Raw genomic sequence first — 26,581 nt, 5'->3', positions numbered from 1 at the left:
TCTTTCGGCAGAAACGAACGAACGAACTCAATATCTTCGTTTCCAATATTTAGGTTGGTTAGGTTTAACATTAAGCTAAATGTTAAATACCGTTTCATCTTATATGATGGTGTTTTGGAACAAAAAAGTATTATTACTCTGATGTGCTTTTGTCTGTACATCCATCTCTGAAACACATAGCCAGTTGTCACAGTGATCAAGTACTGTCGCATAACGGAGTTATAACGCTGTATGTAATTTATTATTGTTAGTTTTGTGACTCAAAGCACACTTTATTATTCTGGTTTACCTTCAAGCATGTAAGGCTAAACATTAGTCTTTAGTTTACATAAGACGTTCAACAAACATTGGGACTTACAGTAATCCAATATAAAGTCCGAACCATTTCACACGGGTTAAAAATGGTTGTCGATTTCTCCCCGCTTTTGTAGAGATTGCCACCTTTGCCCAAAGCGATTGGAAATTCACCAGCATGAAAGTGGAATGCAGTAAATTACTAAGTAAGGTATCGACTATCGATTCTTTCAGAAAGCAAAGGGCAGTGCACCAGGATTGTTATATTACGTATTAATGACAGTAGCGGTAGACTCCCGTTAGAGTCCATGGGAATTTAGTAGGATCCCTTGGATACGAAAAGTTGGAATGATCTTGTAAATAAATAAAATAAATAAGTTGTTTCAACCATTACTCACTCAGCCCCAAATTAAGAGAATCTACTTTAGAGATTAGAACTACATAAATATTAATGAAACTACTATTCTGTGTTGATATTTTTTAACACCAATTAGCCTGAAAATTTGACTATTTGAAACTACTGATTGTTTACCTTTGCTGAACTAAAAAAGTTAATCAGAATCAGAATTTTATTTACGTAAAAACATGGTATATAAAGATGTTACAAAATTTTGAAAAAATATTTACAATTATTCAATATCCCACGTACCCAATGATGTTATACGCTAGTCTCTCACTTCCTGGGCCGATATCCTAATGAAAGTTATGAAAATCAGCTTTATTCGAATACATATTCTTCGAATGTATGTACAAGTGGAAGCAAATAAGCAATTTAATATTGTGTTAACCTGCTCGTCTGTTCCATGAAAACATATTCTCATTATTATATTAAAAGCTTTTAATACGGATCCATCGAAAACATAATAAAAAGTTGAGCTGCTTAATGCATCTACGAGGTCGGCAGGATAATATGGAAAAGAGTTATCTTTTAACAATTTCGATATTAATATGGAAAAAGTATGATAATTGTATTCACCAATCTTAAAATGTTTCAATGATCTATACAGGATGTTCAGTTTGAATAGGTTTTTACACCAATTACATTTTTATACAAAAAGAGTGTGTATGGTAAGTTTTCCCTTTTCGTTCCATTCCCATAAGGGAAAGGTAGTACCTAGTGGTTATGAGTAGAAACCTTTTTATTTTAATTTAAAAACCTAATAAAATACAATGTATAATATCTCATGGAAATGAAACAACTATGTATGTTAAGCTTTAATTTATTTCAATGTACACATTTATTTGGCAGTTCCCATTTGTAGCAATGGTAGAAATATTTGAATTGTATTACAAAATGGCCTAATTGCTTATTGGACTAGTGGTACCCTAAAAATTCTAACATTTACAGCAAATTAAATTATCATTTACACGTAATTTACAAGGATTTAAAATTAATTCATAAAGCAAGGAACATTATAATTTACACAATACACTCTAGAGCGATAAATTCAAGGAATAAAAGTATTTAGGAAACATTGAAGATAGAAATTTGAAATTGCATAATGTTACTTACTTTTATGTTACTATGAATACATTTGTGTGTTACCCACTTTCCTTGCTGACGTTACTGGTATTTCTTTCATTCAGTATTCAACATATCGACCTGAATTTGCCGCACTCGAGTGTATTTTTCTAGACAAGCACTAAGAGCATGTTGCATCCAAATAACTCATGAATTTAGCAAAACATCAACCCTAAATTGTTATAAAATAAGAGCCTAAAAGAGTAGCCACTATTTTAAAACGATGTGGACAGATTTCAGAGGTCTATCTCTATTTTAATCTAAGCATTTTTACATGTCCTTACACCTTGTTATTAATTAGAGCTACTAAAATCATTACAAAACATACATTTTCGACAGTATGTATTACAAAAAACTTTGGTTTATGTTATTTGAGTAAATTATGCGAAAAATTTACCATTATTGTCTTATATTAACAAGAAAGTAAACTGAATTATTTGGATCGAGGTAATCAGGACCTTAAACTGTATCTTGCTAGATTTATTATATGACAAAGTAATACGAAAAATAAAATGTGACTCAATTGTTTTGGGGAAGCTGAGTTCTCCTCGCCGAATTCTGAAATAGAAACAATGAATGTCAACTCTATAGATGTAACCTTTGGTTATGGTTTAGAATGGCATGAAAAATCAATTAAAACAAAAGTTTAAAGATTATCAAACTTAAGTATTGGTTCAAAACCCAGTTCAAGACTGTTTTAACCTGTGTGCTTACCATGAGTTTACGTTACGTGTGCTCGCTAGCGACTGCGTAAAAAAATGACATTAATAAATTGTATAACATATTGTGCAGCGCCCCTAGCGGCTACTTTCAAGAAACAAAATCTCCATAGAGATTTTTGACGTTTTCGCTAGCGAGCACACCTAACGTAAACTCATGGTAGGTACACTGAAGCTTTGCTACGAAAAGTAGTAAGTACAGACTGCAAAAAAACTGAAATTTGAAAAAGTTATTTACCTATTTTAAAAAGTTTTTTCAAATTACCATAGTCTTTCATTTGCTCAACGTAAGCTCCACCTTGGAAATTTGAACTGATGACGTCATTTCTTTGCACGGCGGGGTATTTATCTGTTTTAAAACAAAAAGAAAAAAGATTTAATTCTGCAAATCGCCCTTTTAGATTGAGAATATTATAATTATAATTGAGCTCCAAATAGAAGCCATAAAAAGGTCTGTTTTATTAATGCTCTTTTAAACTAATCCAACCAAATCTGAAGAATTCTGCGAATTTTAATTAATGTTGAAATTAATTAATTAATTTATTCTACGTACCTTTTTTTCTGATCGTCTGGTTGTCTAATATAGATTTCTGTGTTGTGGTCAGGGCAGACGGTGGAGCAGGTATTTCTAGAAATAAACGTAGTATTGTAGCTGTTTGTACGGGTTCATTTCATCATTAATTTCGCTTTGGAATATGAATATTCATTTTATTATTAGCTTCATTAAATCCAGGTTAAATTAGTCTAAAATTACCTCGTCAAGTACGCACGAGTAGGCTATATTATTGCCAAGTTGTGATTTCAGTTGATTCGTAAAAACTATTAGAATTTGTTTGGTGCTGTTAATATTCCGAAAAAAGTTCAGATATACTCTCTTTTCAGTAAACTTAACTTTTTGGAAACACCAAGTTCAATAATTAAAGACTTATAACAACCAAAAACACTAGGAAACTTAACCTTATAATCGGCTGTTTAAGGTAAAAAATTCCTAAAACATTTTACCGTCAAGTTTTATGATGCCGTCGGTCTCCCCCAGAGAGTTCTTCGCGATGCACTTGTAGAAGCCGAAGTCGTCTTTAGTGATGTTCCTTATCTTGAGCATCATGTACTTGTTGTACCCGCTGTCTGTCGGAAATGCCTCGTACTTCCCACCTACAATTTCCATTTCTACTTAAATATCAAACCTGCTGCTGGTATGACTCATAGAAGATAGCAAACGTTATACAAAAGTTAAAAAAGTTATAGGATAATGCACAAAATTTGGAAAAGAGGTAAGAATTCGCAGATTAGGTAGTTTAGAGTAGAAGTTTAAAACGTTTCGTCATCATCATTTCAGCCACAAGATGACCACTGCTGAACATAGGCCTCCCCAAATTATTTCTGGATTGGCCTGGTCGATTTACGTCCGTTTCCCATATTCAATTCTTGTCCAAATCCGGATTTCAACTGTGAAATCGCAGATATTTTGACCAAAAACATATTGGAAGACAATTGACGTACGGATTTGGATTAGGATTGAATATAGAAAACCAGCATTAAACTTTACCAGCACTTATTTTTATAAAATGACGCTCAATCTACATTCAAGAATATATTCAAACTTAAGTGTTCATAATATATTAAAAATTAACTAATGTAGACTTTGAGTCTGTGCTCAAATATGAATCGAACTTTAAGGTAGGTATGCGCCTCAGTGTGGTGAAATCCTGGTCACACGCTAACATGTAAAGGAATTGCCGTCGACACGAAATGGTGATGAACTTTGCAACTAGTGCATTCTAGCGGTATAAAGTTGCCCGTCACCGGTACAGTGCACTTGATTTTAACTCGTATTTCCAATACGGGTGTAATGTATGTAGATTTGTAGGAGACAAAAGGCTCTTTGTTACAAAGTTAGCGCATACATGCACAAACAGTTTGACCTATTTATTTACTAGCTATGTCCGCAACTTAGTTTGCGTGGACGTCAACTATTGGTAAGGCTGTGCTAAAAATATGTGCATCTTAAATTCGATGGAAAAACTTTTTAATGGGTCCTGAGGATTGCGGAGATCGTTTTGATTTAAACTGGTAAGGGTTGGTACAAAACGAACCGAATCTGACTGGATTTATGTAAACACAAAAAAAGCACGGAAATAAAATCCACTTGATCAAAGTATAGTCGAAAGCATATTGGTTTTTTTTTTAATATTAAATTGAATACCACCACACCACACTTTTTAATATTATTTAATTTATGTGGCGTTAACTGTATTGAGCAACATTATTAATACAAAGTAAGAATGGAAATAAAAGCTCAAAGCAGTAAAGAAGCAAGGGTTCAGGGAGAACAAAATAGGTCTGAAAAAAGTTTTAAATCATCTTTTTCATCATAAAACTCGTAATATTATGCCTATTTCATTAAAAACAGGTTACTACGCAAATCAAATACTCATTTGCAAGGTTTGAATGTGAAACACAATGCGAAAGTATTCACATGACAAAACTTGCTTGCATGAAGGATTACATTCGGGACGTTTATTTATCCACTACACGAACACAGGGGAAAACTATTTTCATTAAGAGGCAATAAATCAGTGATGGAATCGATTCCATTCTTCAACAGACACTGCTTGTTTACATGAGTATTAATAATGCTAGTTCATATTCTGAGCTTTCAATTGTATAGTAAAACACTTTGTATGTATTCAATAGGTTGTAAGGTTCTCGCCATGTAAATATTTCCAAAGAAAAGTAACAATACGAGTAGAATTCAATTAAATCTATTATTATGTCTTTGAATTTGACGCAAAGCATTCGCCATTTCGCAGAAATATGAATCATTGCTCATACCTATGTTTTAGAAAAGTTTTTGGTGGTAAAGTATTTTTCTCGTGACAGATTTGTTAAGAAGAAATTGTGAATTACTTGGTAACAAATCCGTCCGTTCGTAGATTATAGTATATGTATTACTATTAGTACTGGACATGGAAGATAGATAGATATAGATTTTAATTACTTCTTTGTACCGAACAAATTTAGGTAGGGATATTAATCAGAGTTCGAAAAATCTTAGAACTTGAAATAATTTAGGCATATGACATGGTTTCATCAATCGAATTTTAGCACAGATTGCATTGAAATTCGAATCAAGAGATGTGCTTCATAGGATAAGTATGCAAACTTGAGTCCAACGTCAGAATTTAGACTTGAATTAACGCTTCTTTTGAAACATCGACCTGAAACCCTTTGATATTTATATACGAGTCTAGAGGACAAGCAAGGGTTCCATTCTATTTTAGCAACACCAACGGGGCATAAGATAAATGAAATGAAAATAGTATTCGTTTGTTTTATATTACTCACAAAAGATCTAGAAGAAATGGGGTGCATTGTCATTATGTATATTGATTCGATTGGTACCTACTTAGTATTTCAAGTAAATAAAAAAGAGTGAGTGTTTTTTAACGAATAGAAAAAGGAGAAAAATAAAAAGGTTAGCACTTTTATGTACTTACAGACGACAGCACATTAAACTGTGTGCCTACCATGAGTTTACGTTAGGTGAGCTCGCTAGCGAATACGTCAAAAAATTTTATGAAGATTTTATTTCTTGAAAGTAGCCGCTAGGGGCGCTGCACAATATGTCATACATTTAAATGTCATTTTTTTACGCAGTCGCTAGCGAGCACACCTAACGTAAACTCATGGTAGGCACACTGAAACATTTTGTTGCAAAATAGCACTTATTACATCTAAGGCTGGGTTGCACCATCTTACTTTGACTTAACAAACGTCAAAAATCTGTCAAACTTCATGTAAAAAGCACCGGCTATCGTTATACTTAGGTAATTACGGTCAAAGTTAGGTGGTGCAACTCAGCATAGATAGTGTTTGAGGTGCTATTGTCTGTACCTGTGACAAAGATAAAACAAGGATATCCTAGCCTAACCTAGCAATGCTAACAGATTTGCGGTAGTAACAATCAAACTTTCATAATCTTTATTCATTAAAATAAAAACTTGAAATAATCTTCAAGAAGAAAATGCACTGCAATATTTGTTCATATTCATACTGTAAACGTATGTGCACTGTGACTTTTATAGCATTCTTAAACCAACTAAATTACGTTGGCTGCATATTAAAACGACACAGCGAGAAAAATGTGCATCTTTAACGTTGTCTTATTTGAGTCTTGATTTGCATCCTTACTCTAGTTCTCGTGGAATAATAATAATATTTAATGCTGAATCTTTAAAATGTTGCGGAATCTATAAATTCCTTGTTTACGCTGAAAACTGTAGTTTTTGAAGTCTGATCATTCATATTTTTTGCAGGATTTTAAATATTTTCCAAATGCATCTGAATGTAAATGCAATCAGCAGTTTACTCCAGCGCTGATTAAGTTTCCTAGACCAATTACAGGATGTGCTTCAATTTGTGTGATGGAACATTTTAATGTATTCTGTTGTTTTTACAATACAGAAAATTTTTAGGTGTAAAGTTTTTTTCATAATAAAAGGCCTCTTTGTTAGTAGTTATGTAGTTTTAAAGACCCACATTACCTTTATAAGTATGGGTGTTAATTAAAAAGGTGTTATTACTACATATAATTGAGTAGGCTAATATGAGTCCTAGCAGCGGTAATTAATACACGTGTAAGGTTTATTGATCAAAATATGATCTTCGACTTAAAAAGCGACTAACACTTGAACTTACGGCTTTTCGCTGTTTGACTTCTGAATAGTGGAAATATTGGTTAAACCTATTAAAATTTGACACTACCAGAGATATTTTTGTATTTTCAAGTGAAAAATGAATGCTAGACAAAAGAATCCAATTTTTTTTAATGCATAACAAGGCAGGTATTTGACCGCAATCGTTCCTGGTGATAAGTGAGATGCAGTCTAGGATGGTACATATCTGCCTCACTCTTGCCTTAATAAGGAATTACCTACATACTAAAGAATTATTCTATTTAAAATCTCACCGGAAATGATCATGTCTCCTTTATCTGTGGTCCAGTAGTTGATGGACGAGGGGAATGCCTCCGTGTGACACTCCAGAGTGACGTCTTGCCCGATGTACGCACCTTCCAACTGGTTTGGAATGGACAGCATCGGTGGAACTGCGACAAAAATTACATAATATTGCGAAAATTCAAGGAAACCCTAACTTAATAAATGTCTATTACTTTCAAAAGCTGATATTTTAGCTAGCATAGTAATTACAAAGACCAATGATACAAAGACCAAACTCATAAAAAGTAAAGTCATAGAAGTCATTTAATGTCTGCAAATAGACTTTTAAAAAGCGCTTTACACGTCCCATTATTAACCCTGCCACTGCTTCGGGACAATAAATAAAAGTTAAGTTCGATACCAATTATGTGACAACTTCATTCGACGCTGAAGCTGGAAACATAATTTACAAAATACAGATAGTAAGGCTTTAGGTATTATGACTAGTCTTCTCATTTACTAAATAGTGCATAGTATACACGTTTACGAGTATACACAGAGCATTTTATTATTCGGATCGCGCAGATTACTGTGATGAATACGCGATTGAACTGCCCTGGGTTTCGCGTTTGCCTACGATTTTGCATGCTAGCTGTGTTTTCGCATATCCACTAGTAATAGACCCAAATTCATTTTGTAAAACCCATTTGCAAATATTGGTTCGCACGTTTGTCAATTTTTGTTGTTTTAGAAGTTTATTTTGTACGGAGAACAGCACCTTGCAAAACATCCTGTATCACAACGAAATAAGACGTCACTGTCTTTAGCTTATTGTGCCATTTTTCCAGGTAGCAGGTATTTGTCTGATAGGGTAAACTCTCAGTCATTCGATACTCAAAGCTCAGTTGTAGAGTCGTAATTGAAACTAAGGCGTTTAAAGTAAAAGTTTTTACTTTTTCAACTACATTGACTACCGTGGGAGACAATAGAGTGCCTCTTTTCCTTTGAATCAAATCTTTGGCATTGATCAAATTCCCCTTGCAATATAGCAATGCTTGGATATTCCCCTCTGCTCGCGTATCATCTGTAATAGCCCTATTAATACTTGGTATTAATTACAAGTCTACCTACGCAGGCAGTAAACAATTTGAAACCATATTTTCATTGTTATTATCTTTCTAGGACAAATATTTATAATGGATCGGTAAGTACATATTTTTTCTTGTGTGGGTTGAGAAAATATTAATTGCGTAATTAAAACCAATAATTGTAAGGGACTAATTATCTAAAAACAATTTACTTTAGACCTATAAACTCGATTAGCTTTCAATTAACTGTGATATTAGATATTTTTTCACAAGTAAAAGTCACATGAGTTACCAAACAGTGGTGGGGTGAGCCCACTTGTAATAAAAGCACAATTAGCTTACCACGAGGGGCTAATTAAGAAGGTTGTAGAATACGTAGGTAAGTACCTACGCAATGATGTTTTAAAAATACTTCTCTAGGCATGGATTTTGAAACTTCCTAAAATTCAGATTTCTTTGCTGGTTTTGATGTACTTACATTGCACCATCAGCATGATCCGTTTACTGATGGAAGGGGGAACCCCATTGGACGCGATGCAGAGGTACGCTCCCATGTGCAGTCGGGAGACCTTGGTTATGGTCAGAGTTTCCCCGTCCACGACGCTCACTGTTCAGACAAAAACAATACCATTACAAAAGATCTGAAATAAAAACTTTGAACGTAAACGAGTGTCTGTAAAAGTTTGTGGAATAAATTGTGTTAAACTATTTGGGATCAACCAGGGTTCGATTCCCACCTTAGGCAATTCAATATTTTCAAGTAAGTAGGTATTTAAAAATTATGCTTGAAAGGTAGGTAGATCCGTAGATCTATACTTATTATTATTCTGTACCCGTAGACACAAAATTAAGTTAAGAAAGGACGATATATTTCTGAAGTAACTATATTTATCTCCCAATTATTTGAATTAATAGGTAAGTACTTATTGACACCTAAAAACCAGGGTGCATCCCGTTAAGGTAGAGCAGAATAGTTAGGTAGTATTTAGTATAAGTAATTTTTTTAATGCTATATTTTTTAATTTTTTTTTCATAAATTCTGTTTTAAGTTAGTAATGCACTCGTGCTATTAGAGTTTTCACAGCGAACAGATGCGACATCTGGCAGTATGCTAAATCAGTACCTCTAGTACGAAAAACTTTCGAGTTCGTTTCGTTTGCGTATTCAAAGTGTCATCGAAAAATTTTATATGAAAAATTAAACAGCGCCCCCTAGGGCGGCTATAATATAGGGGGCGCTGTTTAATTTTTCATACAAAATTTTTCGATGACACTTTGAATACGCAACGAAACGAACTCGAAAGTTTTTCCTACTAGAGGTACAGAGCGCTTTGACGGAATCGTGAGTGAGTGACAATGATATCACTCTATTCGATCGCCAGGTTTCACCACAGCTACGTTTGATTACTCCGAGTCAATGATGACTATCAATCGGATGACCACACTGACAGAACAGAATTGATCAGGTAATGTCGTTACTTTAAAGTTTTGAGGCGCCCTGAGTGTTTATATTGTGTGCAGTGGTAAAAGATGGCGACAGTTAGAGGCTTAGAGCGCTTGTACCGAATAGTGCAAGTAATATTAACATTCTGTAGGAACTCGCAAACATTAAACTAAGTACTTACGTTAAAATGCTCTCATTTCGATAGCAGATAAAATTCTAGAATTATGTCCCATGAGAGATTCCATTATAAATATCGTTGTAACTTAGGCCAAGATGTTTGTACCTTAATTGGTTATTTTAACTACGGATCAAAAACTGGGGATTAAACGAAAATAATTGTGGGTAAAATTGGGCAATATTTGCATGGTTAGGATTCAGCTCAGTCTGATATAAACACTAGCATTACTAAACATTAACCGGAATTTCGCGCGACTGATAATTTCCGGAGGCCCCTCCACATTTCGGTGGTTATTTGTTTGCATTTACGGGAATCCCGCTGTTTGCTCGTTGGATTTTGTAACAAATAAAATGGTACGTTCGCTGAAACGAAATCGTTAAAATAACCAAGTAATGTTTAAAATAAAGTTTTTGTGTGATGATGAAACCTTTTCCTTATAAAACTATAATATTAATAAGTTCTGTTGTGCTGAAGCGGTAAGACAGACGCTGGAAAATAATTCAATTCCCTTTCAGTCCATACGATATGCGTTCCGCAAAATAATCACTTCCATCGCATTAGTTAATTAAAGTTTTTCTAATCGACTAGTAAGACTTCATTTGTGTTATGTGATAGTGTTATGTAGTCTCAAATATACATAGTGCGTACCTATGTGATAGAGCACGATAGGTATAGCGTAATGAAGACCAGCGTCGTAGCATTCCTGAGATGCTACGACACTCGCCCGGCCCCACCTTTTCAGTATCTTTATTTTTTAAATTTTTGTAAACTATGTGTACGTGATACTGAATAAATATATTTTCTTTTTATTTCTTTCTTTCTAATGACAATGAGTGCGTTTACAAAAAACAATATTCCCATAAATACCTTGTTCTCCATTGTAGTTGAAGTCTTGCCCGTCCTCGCGCCGCCACATAACGTAGGGCTCCGGGTACCCGGAAGCGCGACACACCAAGGTCACATCGGAGCCCTCGCGCACCACCATGTCGGTCGACGTCATGTTGTCGATGATTGATGGTGGCACTGCACGACCCAATAAACATGTTATTAACTTGTTACCGGAACTATATTCGAGGGTGGTGCAATGGTTTTGGTTTGGTGGTAAGTTCTTTAGATATGGAACGATGTTCGAATTGTTTTTGACTTCGGTTTAACTAATTATAACGCTTTATCAATAACGATTGATTGATTAATTAATGTTAAAAATTTGGTGTAATTTATCTTAAAACTGAAGGGTTTAAAATATTTTACTATCCTCAAATTATATTACCTGTGCTCAAACTAAGACATTCCTTGCCTTAAAATAATTTATCAGTTATTTTGAATATTTTAGCGCTATTGATTAGGGGCTGATTTTTCATTCGTCGGATATTTTTTAACTGAAGAATAAGTTTGGCACATTGACAGTTTTAGTATGGGAAATGTGTCAAAATGACAAGGTTATTCTTCAGTTAAAAGATATCTGACGATTGAAAAATCGGCCCTAAACCAAATAATAATATTCTAGACAATTCACTACTAGGTCTAATACTAGGTCACATGAAATGTAAATTAGCCATCACTTGTTATTTATCTTACATAGTTAATAAGCAAGTTTATGCTATACCTATTCAACCATAAATCAAAACTCACCTACAACTTGCAAGTATCCTTTTCTTGACCGCATCGGGTCGGTATTGACCTGGCACATGTACCAGCCGCGATCAACCTCCTGCACGTCCTTTATATGGAGGTACCAGGACCGGTGGTCATTATACGAAAGGCTTATCCGGGGATTCTGCGTTATTATGTTGTGGTGGATACTCAGTATTGTCTGAGTATCCATCCTCACCCAGGCCACCTAAAACAAAAGATTTATCTATAGCAGATTTGGCATGCGCGAACAATAGGCCTCTCTAAGTCTCGTACAAACAAACACCAGCACAATGCCAACTTAAACATGTCTTAAGGATAAGAATGTACTCGGAAGACTTATCACAAGATATTACCTTAAATCCTCTCAAATTTTCGACGACGCACGCTAACAACGCGTCTCTACCTATCGTCACTGTGACGTTCGGTATTGGCTCCGCGAATCTCGGATACATTGTTTCTGGAACAAAAAATAGCTTGTTTTTAAGACCGGCAATAAAGTTGTTTGCTAGACTAAAACTTTTAGATCGATCGGACTGAACCACGGAAAGTCACAAACATCACGTTGTTACGTATGCTAAAGACGGGGCTTCACTATCCGCGTTTGTTTATTCAATTAATATTAAATATAACTGAATAACAATAATGAATTGACGGTGGCATAATTATACTATCGAAATAAGCTTAAAGTGGATGATTTTTTGCTTTTGGTATTACATTCAATAATTTTATCCTGTTAAAACAAGTATCGAATATCAATTAAGAAATAATCTGATTATATGGTCCCAGAGACAATTTGGTAACTAATTCTTTTTTTGCTCTATGTTGATTTGTATCGGTCTATTTTTGGTACCAAATAAATATATTTTTTTTTCATTCTTTTAATTCCAGTTTAGAAAATATACAACTAAGCCCCAATTCGTTAGAATTATGTACAGCCAGAGATTTAAAAGTGACTTATGGAACATGATCTTTACACAATAAGTAACACAATTTGCAGAATTACATATCATTCACTGTTTCAGAGAATATATTATACAAATTGACATACACACATGTTCACCACACCTACAGAATTTCTTCGAAGAGACACTCCAGTAGGAATAAAGCTGAATTTTGTAGAGGTGTGACGAGGCACCTAGCTGTGCCTGCGACTTAGTGTGAAAATTGTTTGAATAATGTTTCCCGTTTTTGCAATATTTTAATTGAGACTCTGCTTCTATACATCCTTGATACATATTACTGTTACTTGTTTTTCCTTTTACTCGTAATTTCTAAGCCCCCGTAACCATTCTTCTCGATCAACACCTCAAGAGAAGTGGGGATGGCTGAAAACCAGCAGTAGTCCTTGGCAGCACAAGCTGAGCCACCTCCAATTGCTTCCACCTTTTTAATATAAGTTTTTTTTGTAATTCCTTTTTAGTAAAGCAAGCAATAAACGATTTTTTATTTATTTATTATTTATTTATAAATCCATCCATCGAACACAAAAGTAATTTTTGAATTCGAAACAGTAGTTTGAGACCTCAACGGAAGCAAGTACTTAAACTCTTCTGTTTTATTAATATAGTATACTTAGGTTACGTTACTTCGACGCTCACTTGAGGCCAAGTCCTTGGTGCCACCGCGTCTGACGTCGGCGAAACTATAGGCATGATTAATGCGTGGTCCCCAATAACAAACAGTATATGTCTTATTTTTGTGAAGAGTCACTTCGGTGACAAAATACCTAAATACAGTTGTAGAAGCAGACTGAAAGCAACTACTAATAGATAGATAGAATTTTATTGCACATCACACAAAAAAAGAAAAGAAAATGAAAGAAACATAAAAAATACGGCAAAATATAGGCGGTCTTTTCGCTATAAAGCCATCTCTTCCAGTCAACCAAGAGATAAAAAATAAGCCAGCAAGTTGCGATATTATTAACTTAAAATAATTTTATCTAGTTACTAGTTATTAAACTAACCTTCTGAAAAATCTTAGCTCTGCAATAGCAACTATCAAGAAATAAATTTTCGAAATATTTTCAGGAACACTGTGCAAAATTTAATTTTACTGAGTAGATAATTATCTGAAGAACGATAGCGCAGGTTTGTTTTATGCTTTTTCTCTTTAAAGGAAGAGTTGCTTAATTAATAAGATTCTACTTCTACTCATAGTGTTTTTGCAATAATTATTTAAATTATTACAGGTTTGGCTGTTCGTGTGTTACCCAACTGGGTGTGCATAGTATCTAAGTTACCTAGTTTTAAGTTTATTAGTGAACTATGTATTTGATAGCAATAAATGAATAAATAAACATGGTATAAAACGAAGTCACTGCCGCTGTCTGTTTGCATAAATCTTATTAAAATAATTAAATATATTTACTCCAAAATCATAATTTAATTTAGGATTTTAATGCAATTTTCAGTATAAAGTGAAGAGGAAGGTCATTCGTTACGAATCTATTACCTGTAAAACTATTTAATACTTAATTTATCTGGACTTTTTGACTGAAAACCGAAACGATAAAATTAATGACGTCCACCACATCGCACGTTAAAATACAACGAATTCTACTAGGTGCATTCAATGTTAATGCCACGTGGTTCACCGCAGTCGGATAGTTATTATGCAGGTCATTCTGTCACTGTAATGACCTATTTAATTTGTCGTTCTCTACTTTTGGTGCCTACCTACTTTAATATATTATCTACCTATACATACAGGGTGATTTTGTAATCAGTAGGTATCCAATTTTTTTTAATAAGCTCTATAGTTGAGTGATTCTGAGTCGCTCCTAAAAATTTGGATACTGATTGCAAAGTCACCCTGTATACATTAGATATCCTTTTTGTATGTTAAAGCTATACATAGTGCCACCCCATTGAGATTGTTATCTATTCAAATGAAAACCTTATATGTCAGATGTATAATTAATTGAATTTTTGGTTTTCAATACAGCCGCTACAAGTAATAATAAATGATTAAAAGTTAAATTATTATAATATACCTATTTCCAATTTTCCTCACATTTTTAAATACGAGTACTTATTGACATGGACTAACCAAAAACATTATCAATATCTACAAAAGTACCAAGAGGACAGGACAATATATTTATTTTTAGACAAGGTAAACGGATTCATAGGTAACTCGTGGAAGGAAGTTCTAAGACGCGATTAAATCTATTTGCGATAAATCCCGTATTTCCCGACACATTAGCAGTGAATCTCTCGTTAGTGCCAAAGGAATTTCTCACAAAGTGACATTTAGTAGTGTGCGGCTGCTTTCAAGATGGTCAATTGATCGAATACCTGACACTAATGTAGATACATTCAGTAGGTTGGTTTGTTAAAGAGAAAATTCCTGCTAATCGTTAGGGATACCATCAGTAATAAGTTTCGTAGATTTCAAACAATTAATCCGATTTCATCAGGTTTTTGAGAATTGCTCGATTTATGATTAAAATCTATTCTAATGAGGTATATATCATTTAGTGCACAATTAGGTTAAAATATATGCTAGGGCCAGGGAACCTCCAGAGAAAGGCTATCCCCCGGAAAATTTACGCCCATGTACCTTCCTCATACAAGGTGGACCGACAACATCGTAAAGGTTGCAGGGAAGCGCTGGACGCAGGCCGCTACCAATCGTACAACATGGAAAGCATTGGGGTAGGCCTATGTTCAGCAGTGGACGTCCTATGGCTGAAATGATGATGATGACCTTCCTCATGTTTCGTTCATAAGGATTGTGCGCTGCCTGAAAATTTTATTAGCCCTATTGTCCCTATGGAACATTATGAGCCTACTTTTATTTACTTGCACTGTGACCAACATAACCTATTTACGCACGTTAACGATGTATTGCGCAACACGGTCAATTCGATGCAAATTTCTAGAGCTCAAAAGGATCGTAAGTCAGTAAATTAATACTGATGGTTATCGCAGCAATGGTCAATTGCTTGCAAATTAACTTTATTGCTATGTTAAACTAACAGCTTGGTAAAGCAACTAGATTGCTTAACATTTTTAGCATGATTATGCCATTATGATAAACATAGAATTGCACTCCAATTTACGAACTACTTCATCATAATAATATGAGTATTTTTTAGATAAAACACCAGTTTTCAACAGCAGATCTTACACCAAATGAAATGAAAATAAAACACAAACACAAGAAAAAAGTGTTTTTGACACAAAGTCATCAAGTGCAGTAAATAATGCACAACTAGAAACCATGTTATGTAAGAAGATTTTCGTCATGAGGCGTAGGTAAATCTTAAATAACAATTTTTAACTTACTAATCATAATTTGAATTAGATTTGAACCTTCCCAGAGATAATTAAAGATTTATTATTACTAGTAATTACCAAAGAACTTACCGTCTGGAACTTCTATAGGTGCTACGGACACTACATTTTGTCCAGTGGGTAATTCCCGGCCTGCAACAAATTAACAAAATGTTTGCTCATTAATTGGCTTTACAAAAGACAGGAATATTATGTATTTATCATTAAGTGAAAATGCCAATTTCATGATAAATGATGAGGAGGATAATTTTGTGGTTTATTCTAATAAGAAAAAAAGTTTGAACGATTTAAATTCAATTTGGAATAGGTTAGGTATGTCCTTAGATTAATAAAACCTAGATGGATAGTCTTCATACAAACGCTTCGTCAAGAGTGAGGCAAAAATCTTATGTCATTAGTGTCAATTTTGTTGGGGAGTGTAGACAGTGAAGGCGATTTTCCCGAAAGTAGGGAAATTTTTAATACGTTTTTAATAATTTTATAATTAACTAGCTTTCCGCCTGCGGCTTCGCGCGCGTGGACCCCTGAACCCTATGTTTTTCCAAAATAAAATTTAGCCTATGTTACTCGTAGATAATGTAGCTTTCGAATGGTGAAAGAATTTTTAAAAACGGTCCAGTAGTTTTTGAGCCTATTCATTACAACCAAACAAACAAACAAAGGTTTCCTCTTTATAATATTAGTGTAGACAAAAACAAAACGCATCATGTACTTACTTATTTATTGAATTCAAAGTACCTACCTAATAACAATAAGATAAATCGACTTAAAAGTCTCGATTTCATAAAAAAGGAAGTGTATATGTACGGCGAACAATTGGGAAATAAATTTTCTTGTTACTGGTATCATTCCCGTATTTAATTTATGAAAGCCAAATTCAAGCAAAATACGCGTCGAATCGTAGTACTTAATTATGAAATGTAACACTGGTCACTTTCTTTTGTTTTTCTGATGTACATATTTTAGACACCCTTTCACAGCACAAACCGTTTTAATTAATTAAAATTCGTCGGACGTGTTTACCAATTTTTCACTTTGACAGTTCATGTGACGTTTACGGGTAAGCCGTGCCGGCTCCCTAAAAACTGCCTCACCTCTCGTGCACTGACTATCTATCTAGGTTTTATTAATCTAAGGGTATGTCACATATACTTTCAAGAATTTTAACGGCAATGACTTTTATACGATTTTAATATTACATAATATATTCATCTGGCCAAATGATACAAAACAGATGTACAAATAATTAATGCGTTTAATTAATTAATGCGACCTAAATAATGCGTTTCCTATTTAGCAAACGCATTTAACCTACAAGTGAAGCCAGTCAATATATTCGAAAAGGCCCCTGAAATCGACTGCTCCATATTTGATCACGGAACACCTAACTTCATTTCAATGCCCATTGGCTTTTGCATAAAACATGCAACCTAAACTTGCATTTTCATTTCCGTGGCGCACTCCGCCGCTCACGGGGGAAATAAAAACTTAACTGAAGAGCTGTATTAATAGCGTTAATGTAAAGCGAGTGCACAACACACAACACATTAATTGTCCCTGTCATCTCTCCGGTACATTAACTAGGATAGGTTTTTGCTGGGAGTGCGCCATTAAGCCTAGCGATGACAGCGCCCTGCGCGACAGGATTGTTCCATTATCGGCACGGATTTAAGAATAATTCACGCCCTCGACTCTGCTCTGTGGATACGGCGTTGAAGTTTTAATGTTTAGCTCACGTCTTTGAGCGTTATTAAGGCGATAGTCATTTGTTAAAAGATATACGATTGTTTTAAATTAAAATATTTAGTAAAAGTTTTAGGGTTCCATTTCTTGATTTTTTGTAAAATATTCAGTTAGGTACCTATTAATTAAAATTGCAATAAAATTATACCTATCATACCTGTAATCAACAATCAAAAATGATATAGAAATGAGCAATAATGAGCATCATAATTAATTGTCGGAAATTATTTCTGGATTTGAACTGAATTTTGAATGTCCAGAGTGAAATTAATATGATGTTAAATAATAAATATACTAATACCATAGCAGCATAAAAAATACGTTCCACATTCGTTCCATGAAAAAGGAGCTTCCACGGATCTCAAATATTTATTTAGTTGTTGACTCCAATAACAAGGAATGTTTAGTTTCGTAGTTCCCTGTGAAGGGATGCTCACAACTTCTCAAGCTTCGTTGACATGGGGTCATTGCGAGGGTAAACAAGCCGCTTCCAGTCCGATTGCCAACTTCGCCATAAGTGGATTGGATTCCACCATAACCCAAGCCTTTCCTCCTTTCATTCGTTGAGCAGTGATCAAGCGTGTTAACCGCAAAATCGATATAGTTATCGACGATAATCGACTTTAATGGCATGTTCGTTATAAAATGTTAATGCCTGTAGTCGAACAATTAAATACGTTTCATAAAAGACGTCTAGACGTCGCGCCGTTCGATTTCTTACGACTTCTTTTACTGTACGCAAACTTTAAGTAGTCATTGATACTGAGACGAAAGAACGTAAATTTTTTCTCGGGAATAGAAATGTACAGAGCAAAAAATATTAAATTAGGCGAGGATAATTTAAATAATTTAAAGACACGCCCTGCTATTACGGGGATCTGATTTATGAAAAAAGTTTCAGAGCCTTAAAACCAATTTAGGAAAGTTCTTTTTTTGTTTTACGTGACGCGGGATAGCGGGCAATTTACTTAGTTCCACAACTTGGTTTAATCTCCTCCAAAATAAAACGATACATTTTAACTTAATTGGAGAGAATTTTATGTCCATTTGTCTGTACTTTATTCAGACAGTAATTACATTGTTTCCCTATCGCTTGTAAATTAATTTTGTGTTCTGATGATGTAATTAACGTACTAAAAATAGCTTAGCTTACAACCCTATTAACCCATATATGCCCAGAACTTTAGGTCTCAGATTTTTGTTAGCATTTAATTTAGCATATTTACAGTTTCTTTTATAGGCATCGCAAGAGAACATTGGGTCGTTTTCGTACCTCTGGGCATGTAATAGGTATGAGCTAAGGTAGAATGTAACATTATTTTCCAGTATAGCATTGATCCCATAGTCATCTGATATAATTTACCTCGATTATCCTGCGTGTTTTAATAAATTAAATATACACAGAATAGACAAAGTAGATATACTACTATACAGGGTGTTGATTTCAATACCCGCCATATTTAGGGAGTTGATTAAGTAGCTTATTCTGATCACGAATCAGCAAAAAAACTGACTTCAAATTTTTTTTTAATTATATTTTAAATATCTACGATTTCCATAATCGACCACTACAGTGCAGAATAGTCCCCCAACGCAAACGGCGCGCGGCGCTCACCCGGTGACCCGGGCAAACGCTGCGCCCCCCGTCCCGCGCCCCACTACCCGCGCTCGCCCATGAGTCAGTCAACTATCAGCCACAATCAGCTGTGAGTTCAACGACGACTACTGGACGGAGCTTAATCCAAATCTACCCTAAAAATGTAATGAGTAAATTAGTTACTTACACCTTATCACGTTACGAGTTTATTTTGTGTTCTAGAAACTAATTAATTAAGTAGGTCTTTAATAAAAAAACCTTTTACACGAATTTGCTTCCTTCCGAAAAATAAAAATTTTTACAGAAGCTACATTTTTTTTTAAATTAAACCATGCTTTTATGTGTGTGATAAGCTTGTACCTACTTATCATTCAAAAGTACTGTAAACAGATGACAATAATGCTCTTTCATACAGGTTGAACGACTGTTAGGCTGTTAGTTAGGTTCAGGTTAAACTTCCATTCTTCATAACTTACATAAAATAATTCATCATCATGTTCGTGATTATTTTAAATGAACTTAATTTCATTACTTACACGAAATAACTATCAAAATGTATTGATATTCTTATCGTTTTAATAATAACGATTGAGCTACTACAAATCATTTGCATTTGAGTATTTTGGAAGCTTGCTATAAGAGCATTAATTATGATAGGACGGATCTTTAGTTAACAAAGATCTTCGGTCATCGAATGTGCAAATTTGCGATTTTTGATTGTTTTCTCGTGCGGTTTTGAGTAGTTAGTGTGTGAACGTGTGATAGTGAGTGTGGTAATAGTGAGTGAGTGTTAGGAATATGCCTAACCATACGTACAGTGCTCGTGAGTAGATACGTAAACATGGTTTACTGTTACGGGAGGGCACGTGGAAACGCATCTGAAGTCGCATCGGTAAGTACCTAACTCTAAACTTAAAGGACATTCCTTTTTAATGTAGGAAGTGAATAATCTGGTAATTTTGTGTAGAAAATACTCCCGCCGTCGCGGTAGGTAGTGGCGGAAAGCGCTCCAATACACTCACACACACATAGGAAACAGCAAACTAATTTAAAACGAACTTTAACTTTAGTTAGTCAAAGAAAAATACCTATTTACACTACCAACTTTACGTATCCTTCAGTAGACTATCCAACATGATAAGCGAGCGATCCGCGTAGCTCGATGGGTGCCCGTGCCACAGTAAACGTATATTGCATTATTGCGAGCCATAGTACAGTTGATGTTGCACGGAAAATATTCGCTAAAAATTCCACTTTCGTTTGTAATTTATTTTTTGGTGGATAATACGTTTATGTAAGTCATAATATATCACCTAAATAAATATGGCGAGTATTGAAATCAACACCCTGTATAATACTACCAAAAGATGTGCCCAAGGAAGTTTAAAAAAACATTGCCTAGTAAAAGTATTGTTTAGTTAATTTTTAAGTAATTATCGTTTATTCCTTCGAAATCTGTAGGTGTTCACTATTATTACCAAAATATAAGGCATTAGAAATAATTTTAATAAAAAAACGAGTCTCACAGTAATTAATCGTTTTACAATTCTCATTAAGGGTTTCGAAGTAAAAGCTTCTATCTTTTAATTATCTTTAATTCTAAGTGTCCTTCGTAATAATTACAATTAATTTCTTGTTAATGATATATAAATGGCACTGACGAGTGTCGAGCGTATTGTTCTGTTTTTGGAACAAAAGAAATGCTTTTACGAAATTAATTAAAGGAAATTAATTATCCTTCAAATATGTATAATATTTAGATGATCAAACGAACTTACCAAGTGAAGTTCGATCTGAATTATCCTGAAAAAATGGCTACTGGTTAACATCGCGCGTTAACTTGGAGCTAAAAATGGGTCAAAGTTACGCGTCGTGTCACAACGCTTATAATAAAAATGTACGAGCACTTACACAAAATAGTTGTTACAACCAACCTTGTGTTGGGTCTAATTCTCGTCACTACACTGCACAACTTAAAATAATTACGTTTTTTGTCGGTAAAAACGTCCTGGTGACGTCACTTAAGCATTTTTCTTATACTGCGTGCGGTCGTTGCGCGTGCGCACAAAGGAATGAGACCGCTCGGACACCGAGCCCACAGCGTGGTAGGGGTGGGGTTGCCCGCTCTTTTGTTTTTTACTACTACTGCGCTGAATATTGTGTGCGGATTGGCTTGTCGTACAGGGGTACTACACGGTAAAATAAATCTCGGAGGCGAAAGCAGGATAATTAATAAACATCACTTAGTAAAGGACAGAGAACGTATATAGAAAAAAAGACAGAAATAGCACATAAATATTACAAGGAAATAAAAAGTGAACTAAGCAGTGCTATTATGTCGCAACAGCGATGCCCATCGCAATGGGACTCCACTCAGCATATGCCGTGGCCCACGGTGGGGAAGGCCACGACGCCGCTGGTTTTCAGTGGGCGAAACGAGTAGGTTGGTATGTCTAAAATCAGTTCTGGTCTTAAGATATAAACTTATTAATAGTGAAAGTAAATTAGTAATGTAAGTAAAACTCATGTAACTGAATATTTTGCAAGAATAGTCTTATTCCATAATAATTAGGTATGAACTATGTCAAAGTAGCACGTAAGCTGTGTGTTCGATTTGATAGAATAATATAACCATTTTACCTCACTTCCAATATCCTCAAAATGTTGCAGATGCCAGCGTAAAATCCGGGCAAAACGGTATTATTCATGCGTATTTTGTCATAACTCATCTCAATTATATTTATTGCGGGGGCAGAATACATCGATAACTGTCAGTTGCGACGGGAGCGGACGTCCGTCGGCGCGTCAAGCTAGGGGTCACCCCGCGTTGTTTGCGATTCTTTCCCTACAGCTAACTGAATTATGGAATACAAGAACGACCCCTTGGATGAATCTGAGATGCTTGAGGCGCTTGCAAGCATTAATGGGATGACGTCATGCGACTCAATTGGGTGCGACAGTTTATTTCTTGTTGGAATATTTTTGTTGTAGCGTTTATCGTGAGCAACAAAGAATTCGTTTTTTTGTATGATCTTTTTTAAAAGAAATCAGTAAGTTGTTTCCCGCCTGATTTATTGCTATCAGAATTAAACTGTAATTACGGGATATATCAAACCAAATGATAGGTAAAATTCGAGTAAAAAATATCCAAGAAATTCTTACATCGTGATAATCTATTCAGACATTTTGTTATGAGATAATTTAATTAATACAATACAGTTTATCTTGGCTTAAGAAATATTTACTTACTAAAGTTAATGGAATTACTTTTTGTGATTGTTCCTTTTGTTTATGATACTCAAGTAGGTCTAGATTTACTGGAAAACAATGAAAGTCTGTGATTGGTCTAAATATTTGAATTCAACAGACTTCTTAATTTGCTTGAAGTTGAATTGTGTTTTGTTGGCTTCAGTCTGCGGGCCTAACACCCGTATTTACAAACGATTCTTGCTTAAGTGAAGCAGAAATCGAACGCACAGCGTTGAATAGAGGTCTGTCGCCCGTATTCACAAACGATGTTTGCTTAAGTGAAGCAGCAAATCGAACGCACAACGTTGAATAGAGCTCTGTAATTGGTTCGTGTGTGGTGTAACCCTGTGCGTCCACGCACACTGAGTAATGTTTGTGAATACGGGCGTAAAAGACCACTTGTCGTGTTTTGAGTCGAACCTGGTTCCTACCGCTTTCAAGGCAATTCTCCTCTATACCATAAATTTTTATTTTTTCTTAATACCCTTATTTTGTAATACCCTTATTTTGTTATTCCGGCGTATCGTGGGCCATCTCCCTCCCTTGTTAATCGAATTATGTTGTAAGAGTACGAGTGCTCCTCATTTTCCGCCCTTGAAATAAATCTTCGAGTTGCCTCTCTTTACGTATGTTTTTTATCCTGGAAGCCGATGGTTTTAGCATTGTTGACTTGTGTTTTCCCTGTTCTCGTAATGTTATTTGTATTTGTGCTTTACAAGCCTGTTTTATGCTACATGCTTGTAAATAAATTAAGAAATAGTGTCTCAGCCTCTGGTATAATATTATAATCATCCTTATGACCAAATAGCAGAAGACATAAAAAAACAAGGACAGGGCAGGACAGTGTAGTGTTATATGCAATCCTTAGCAAGACTAGCCTTTTTAGGTTAGGTAAATAACATGAGGTTATTTCAAGTTAATGAAAGTCCTTTATACTTAAAAAAAAACACACCCGAGCCTAATTACCTAGTTAATATAAGGTAAGAGCCCATTAGGTCATGTAATTTAAAATACGCAACACTTTTCCTGCGCGTCAGAACGACGAAATACCCAGAAACCCAACAGCTACCCTAAATTTGCTAAGGCAGTATAAACGCGACTCAATTTGCACGTTGAGTTTGTGCCTCTAAGTGTGCATCCATGCAAGCGGGCTTAGAGTGAGGTGTGAGGCGGAGGCAGGCAAAAACAACCGTGTGACATGTAGTAGAGCTTGTGCCCTAGAGGTGTCGAATGAAAACCATCGTCTTAGCTCTCTCTTTAGGTCCTTTTGAGACAAAACCATTTATTTTATATCTATAGTTAGGTGCATTTAATACTGTGTTGTCGCCGTTGTTTCAGCTAAAAGATGTTGCTGAATAATGACTGTCTCAAGGATTGGACAACTGGACAATTGCCGGTCCTGCGCTGCCCGCATTATGGTGTCTCTAGATCGTCGGTCCACCGAGTGAGTGTTGAATGAACTTTATTTATTTTCATTTTATTTCTTGGATTACAACTTTTACGCATTTGTTTGTATTTTGAGCTTTGTCAATTGTCTATGTTGTAACTAGTGGACGCCCGTGATTTCGTTTGATCTTAAGTCTAATATAGCATCTAAAGCATGTACGTAACACTTATGAGGATACAAACATTAGAATTAGGTATATAGGAACTGATTATTTTTTTGGTCTTATGAACAACTTACGCCCGTTTCCCATATATTCAATCCTTATTCAAATCCGGATTTCAACTGTAAAATTGAATTCCGTTTTACATAAATAATCACAATTTTCGATGCGTTTACACTTTAATATTGTTCAAAAAGTCTTAAACAATATGAAAATGTAAAACCATCGAAAACTGCAGATATTTTGACCAAAAACATATTGAAATTTGACAGTTGATGGACGGATTGGAATTATAATTGAATATAGAAAACCAGCATTTTGTAGTGCTAAATGCGCGGGTGTAAGAACTTTTAGTTTCGTGATGCCTTTGTTTACAATCTTGCTAAAACTAACACAGTAACTTTGTAAAGATTGCATCTGTGTTATGTTTTATTAGCGCCGACGATTACTTCATTTAATCCGTGTTTTACATGTGACAATGTTAATTTTATCGTTCAGCTTATCGTATACTAAATTTTACCTTCATAAAAGCATCCGTAGTTTCATTAATCATTAATAATATAATGAATAATTAAATCCTACTATCATTACAGATTCTTTTCGGATGTCAACTACATATAATAGTAAATTAAGTGTTTACATAGTAAGTATTTATAACGTTTCAAAAACATAATATTACAATTTATACATTAAAAACATATTTTACGTGTCAAGTAAATAAAAACCGTTGTAAAATCGATAAATATAAAGATATATTATTCTAAAACTATTTAAAATTAACACATTTGGTTAGTAAATAGCTATTTCTAGATCGATTTTATTGTTTTATATTTTATGGTACCATTATGTCAAGAGGTGCGGAAAATTATAGCTTAGAAAACTTTGTAGGCATTACATTAAAATGTATACCTACTGAATACTTACTTTTCACGCCTTTTAGAAGCAGAATAAAAAATATTCGTTGCTCAAAATTTATTAGAATCTAAAATGTATTGTATTTCTAAAATACGTATGATTAAACTTGATCAGTAAATTGGTTATTGTTTTAGTCAGTTGATAGCATTATCTCAACGAAGTTGCTAGGTAATTAAGTAACAAACGATACACGGGTGGGTGTACTAGCAGAAACAAATTAGCGTAGGTATATCTATTTACTAGGAACAAAGATATTGTTAACAACATATTGTAATTTTAATCCTTAAATTAACGAAAACTGTGTAGGTTTTTAAAGCGGAAAGAGTATTTTACAATTTAAAATAAAATTAAACCGATAAAAAGGACAAGCATCCGTAACTTACGGGATATTTGTGTTTAATTACGTTTTCCAATAAAACAGCCTGTCCTGGTCAACGTAAAAGCAACTGCATGCGAATTTAATACAAACTTTCGTTCGAGTTGCCGACAAACGCAATAAAAATGCTAATTGCTGTATTAACTCACCTGTCGTGGTGCAGCACAGCAGTACCGCTATCCATATCACACAGTATAAATGTAGAAAAAGAGTCATTTTGCCGCGTTCACATTAGGTTCGGTCACGGTTCACCTGTGCCGCGAGATCGCGCGTGGTGTGAAACTCGCCGGGGCGGGCGGCGTGCGTCCCATCGCTGGGCGGGCGGCGGAGGCACTGCCGCGGGGCGGCACTCCGCCGCTCAACTACCCCAGCCAGATAAACAAGGGCGAGAACACTGAGAACTGGCAGACAAGCCGTCTCGCTAGCCTTTATCGCCGGCACCGAGTAACGGCATAATAAAATAAGACAAAAGACGAATAACCAAAGAATAACTCGAGCGCCCTGGCCCGCACTCGAAAAATAGAAATTGGACGAATCGAAGATTGCATTCGGCTGCGAGCGCTCTTTAAGTTTCAAACGACCACGGGTTTTCTTGGATATTTTTGAGTTACGTAATACCGAACTGGGTTACGGCGGATCAGAATGTTTTGGAAGATTCCTTGAATTTGGCTGGTTGTGCAAGATTCAAATACTTCTTACTGAATATGACAATTATAAGTTATGCGTTTATAGAGCAAACTTAAAAGACTGATGTATCAAATTGGCTTTGAAAATACCATTTTGTTCATTAAAGAGGATCTGTTTATTTCATTTAGTCAGTTTATTTTATACACCGAAGCTAAATTTACATATGTTACCCTACAATTCAAAATAAACAATTTATTTATCTTCAACTTTGTAAATACTACCTTTCCCATTAGGATATTTCTCCCAAACAAAACTCTGAAGTAGTATTTATGAAAAACTACACGCAT

General features: G+C 34.8%; 1 protein-coding gene across 3 annotated transcripts; it reads right to left on the bottom strand.

Moving 5' to 3' along the window:
- Window positions 1–1,523: 1,523 nt before the first annotated feature.
- On the bottom strand, window positions 1,524–25,931 carry LOC114363054 (lachesin). 3 transcript variants are annotated; one of them, XM_028318696.1, is made up of 11 exons: window positions 25,757–25,931; window positions 16,193–16,252; window positions 12,173–12,276; window positions 11,817–12,024; window positions 11,052–11,207; window positions 9,042–9,170; window positions 7,505–7,642; window positions 3,538–3,702; window positions 3,089–3,163; window positions 2,774–2,884; window positions 1,524–2,374 (listed from the first exon to the last, which is right to left on the bottom strand). In XM_028318696.1, exons 1-11 carry the CDS (start codon window positions 25,821–25,823, stop codon window positions 2,268–2,270), a joined length of 1,320 nt encoding a protein of 439 aa, XP_028174497.1. In that variant the 5' UTR covers window positions 25,824–25,931; the 3' UTR covers window positions 1,524–2,267. The 3 variants fall into 3 exon arrangements, with proteins under 3 accessions (XP_028174497.1, XP_028174644.1, XP_028174575.1); XM_028318843.1 differs by having other exon boundaries at window positions 2,801–2,884; window positions 25,757–25,823; XM_028318774.1 differs by having other exon boundaries at window positions 1,949–2,374; window positions 3,538–3,687.
- Between the last annotated feature and the right edge of the window lie 650 nt (window positions 25,932–26,581).

This window comes from Ostrinia furnacalis, unplaced genomic scaffold (assembly GCF_004193835.3).
Source record: "Ostrinia furnacalis isolate ACB-3 unplaced genomic scaffold, ASM419383v2 OfSCF0067, whole genome shotgun sequence".
In the NCBI taxonomy this organism is placed as follows: Eukaryota; Metazoa; Arthropoda; class Insecta; order Lepidoptera; family Crambidae; genus Ostrinia; species Ostrinia furnacalis.
The sequence above is the reverse complement of the archived record's forward strand: the minus strand, read 5'-3'. Positions and strand labels throughout refer to the sequence as shown.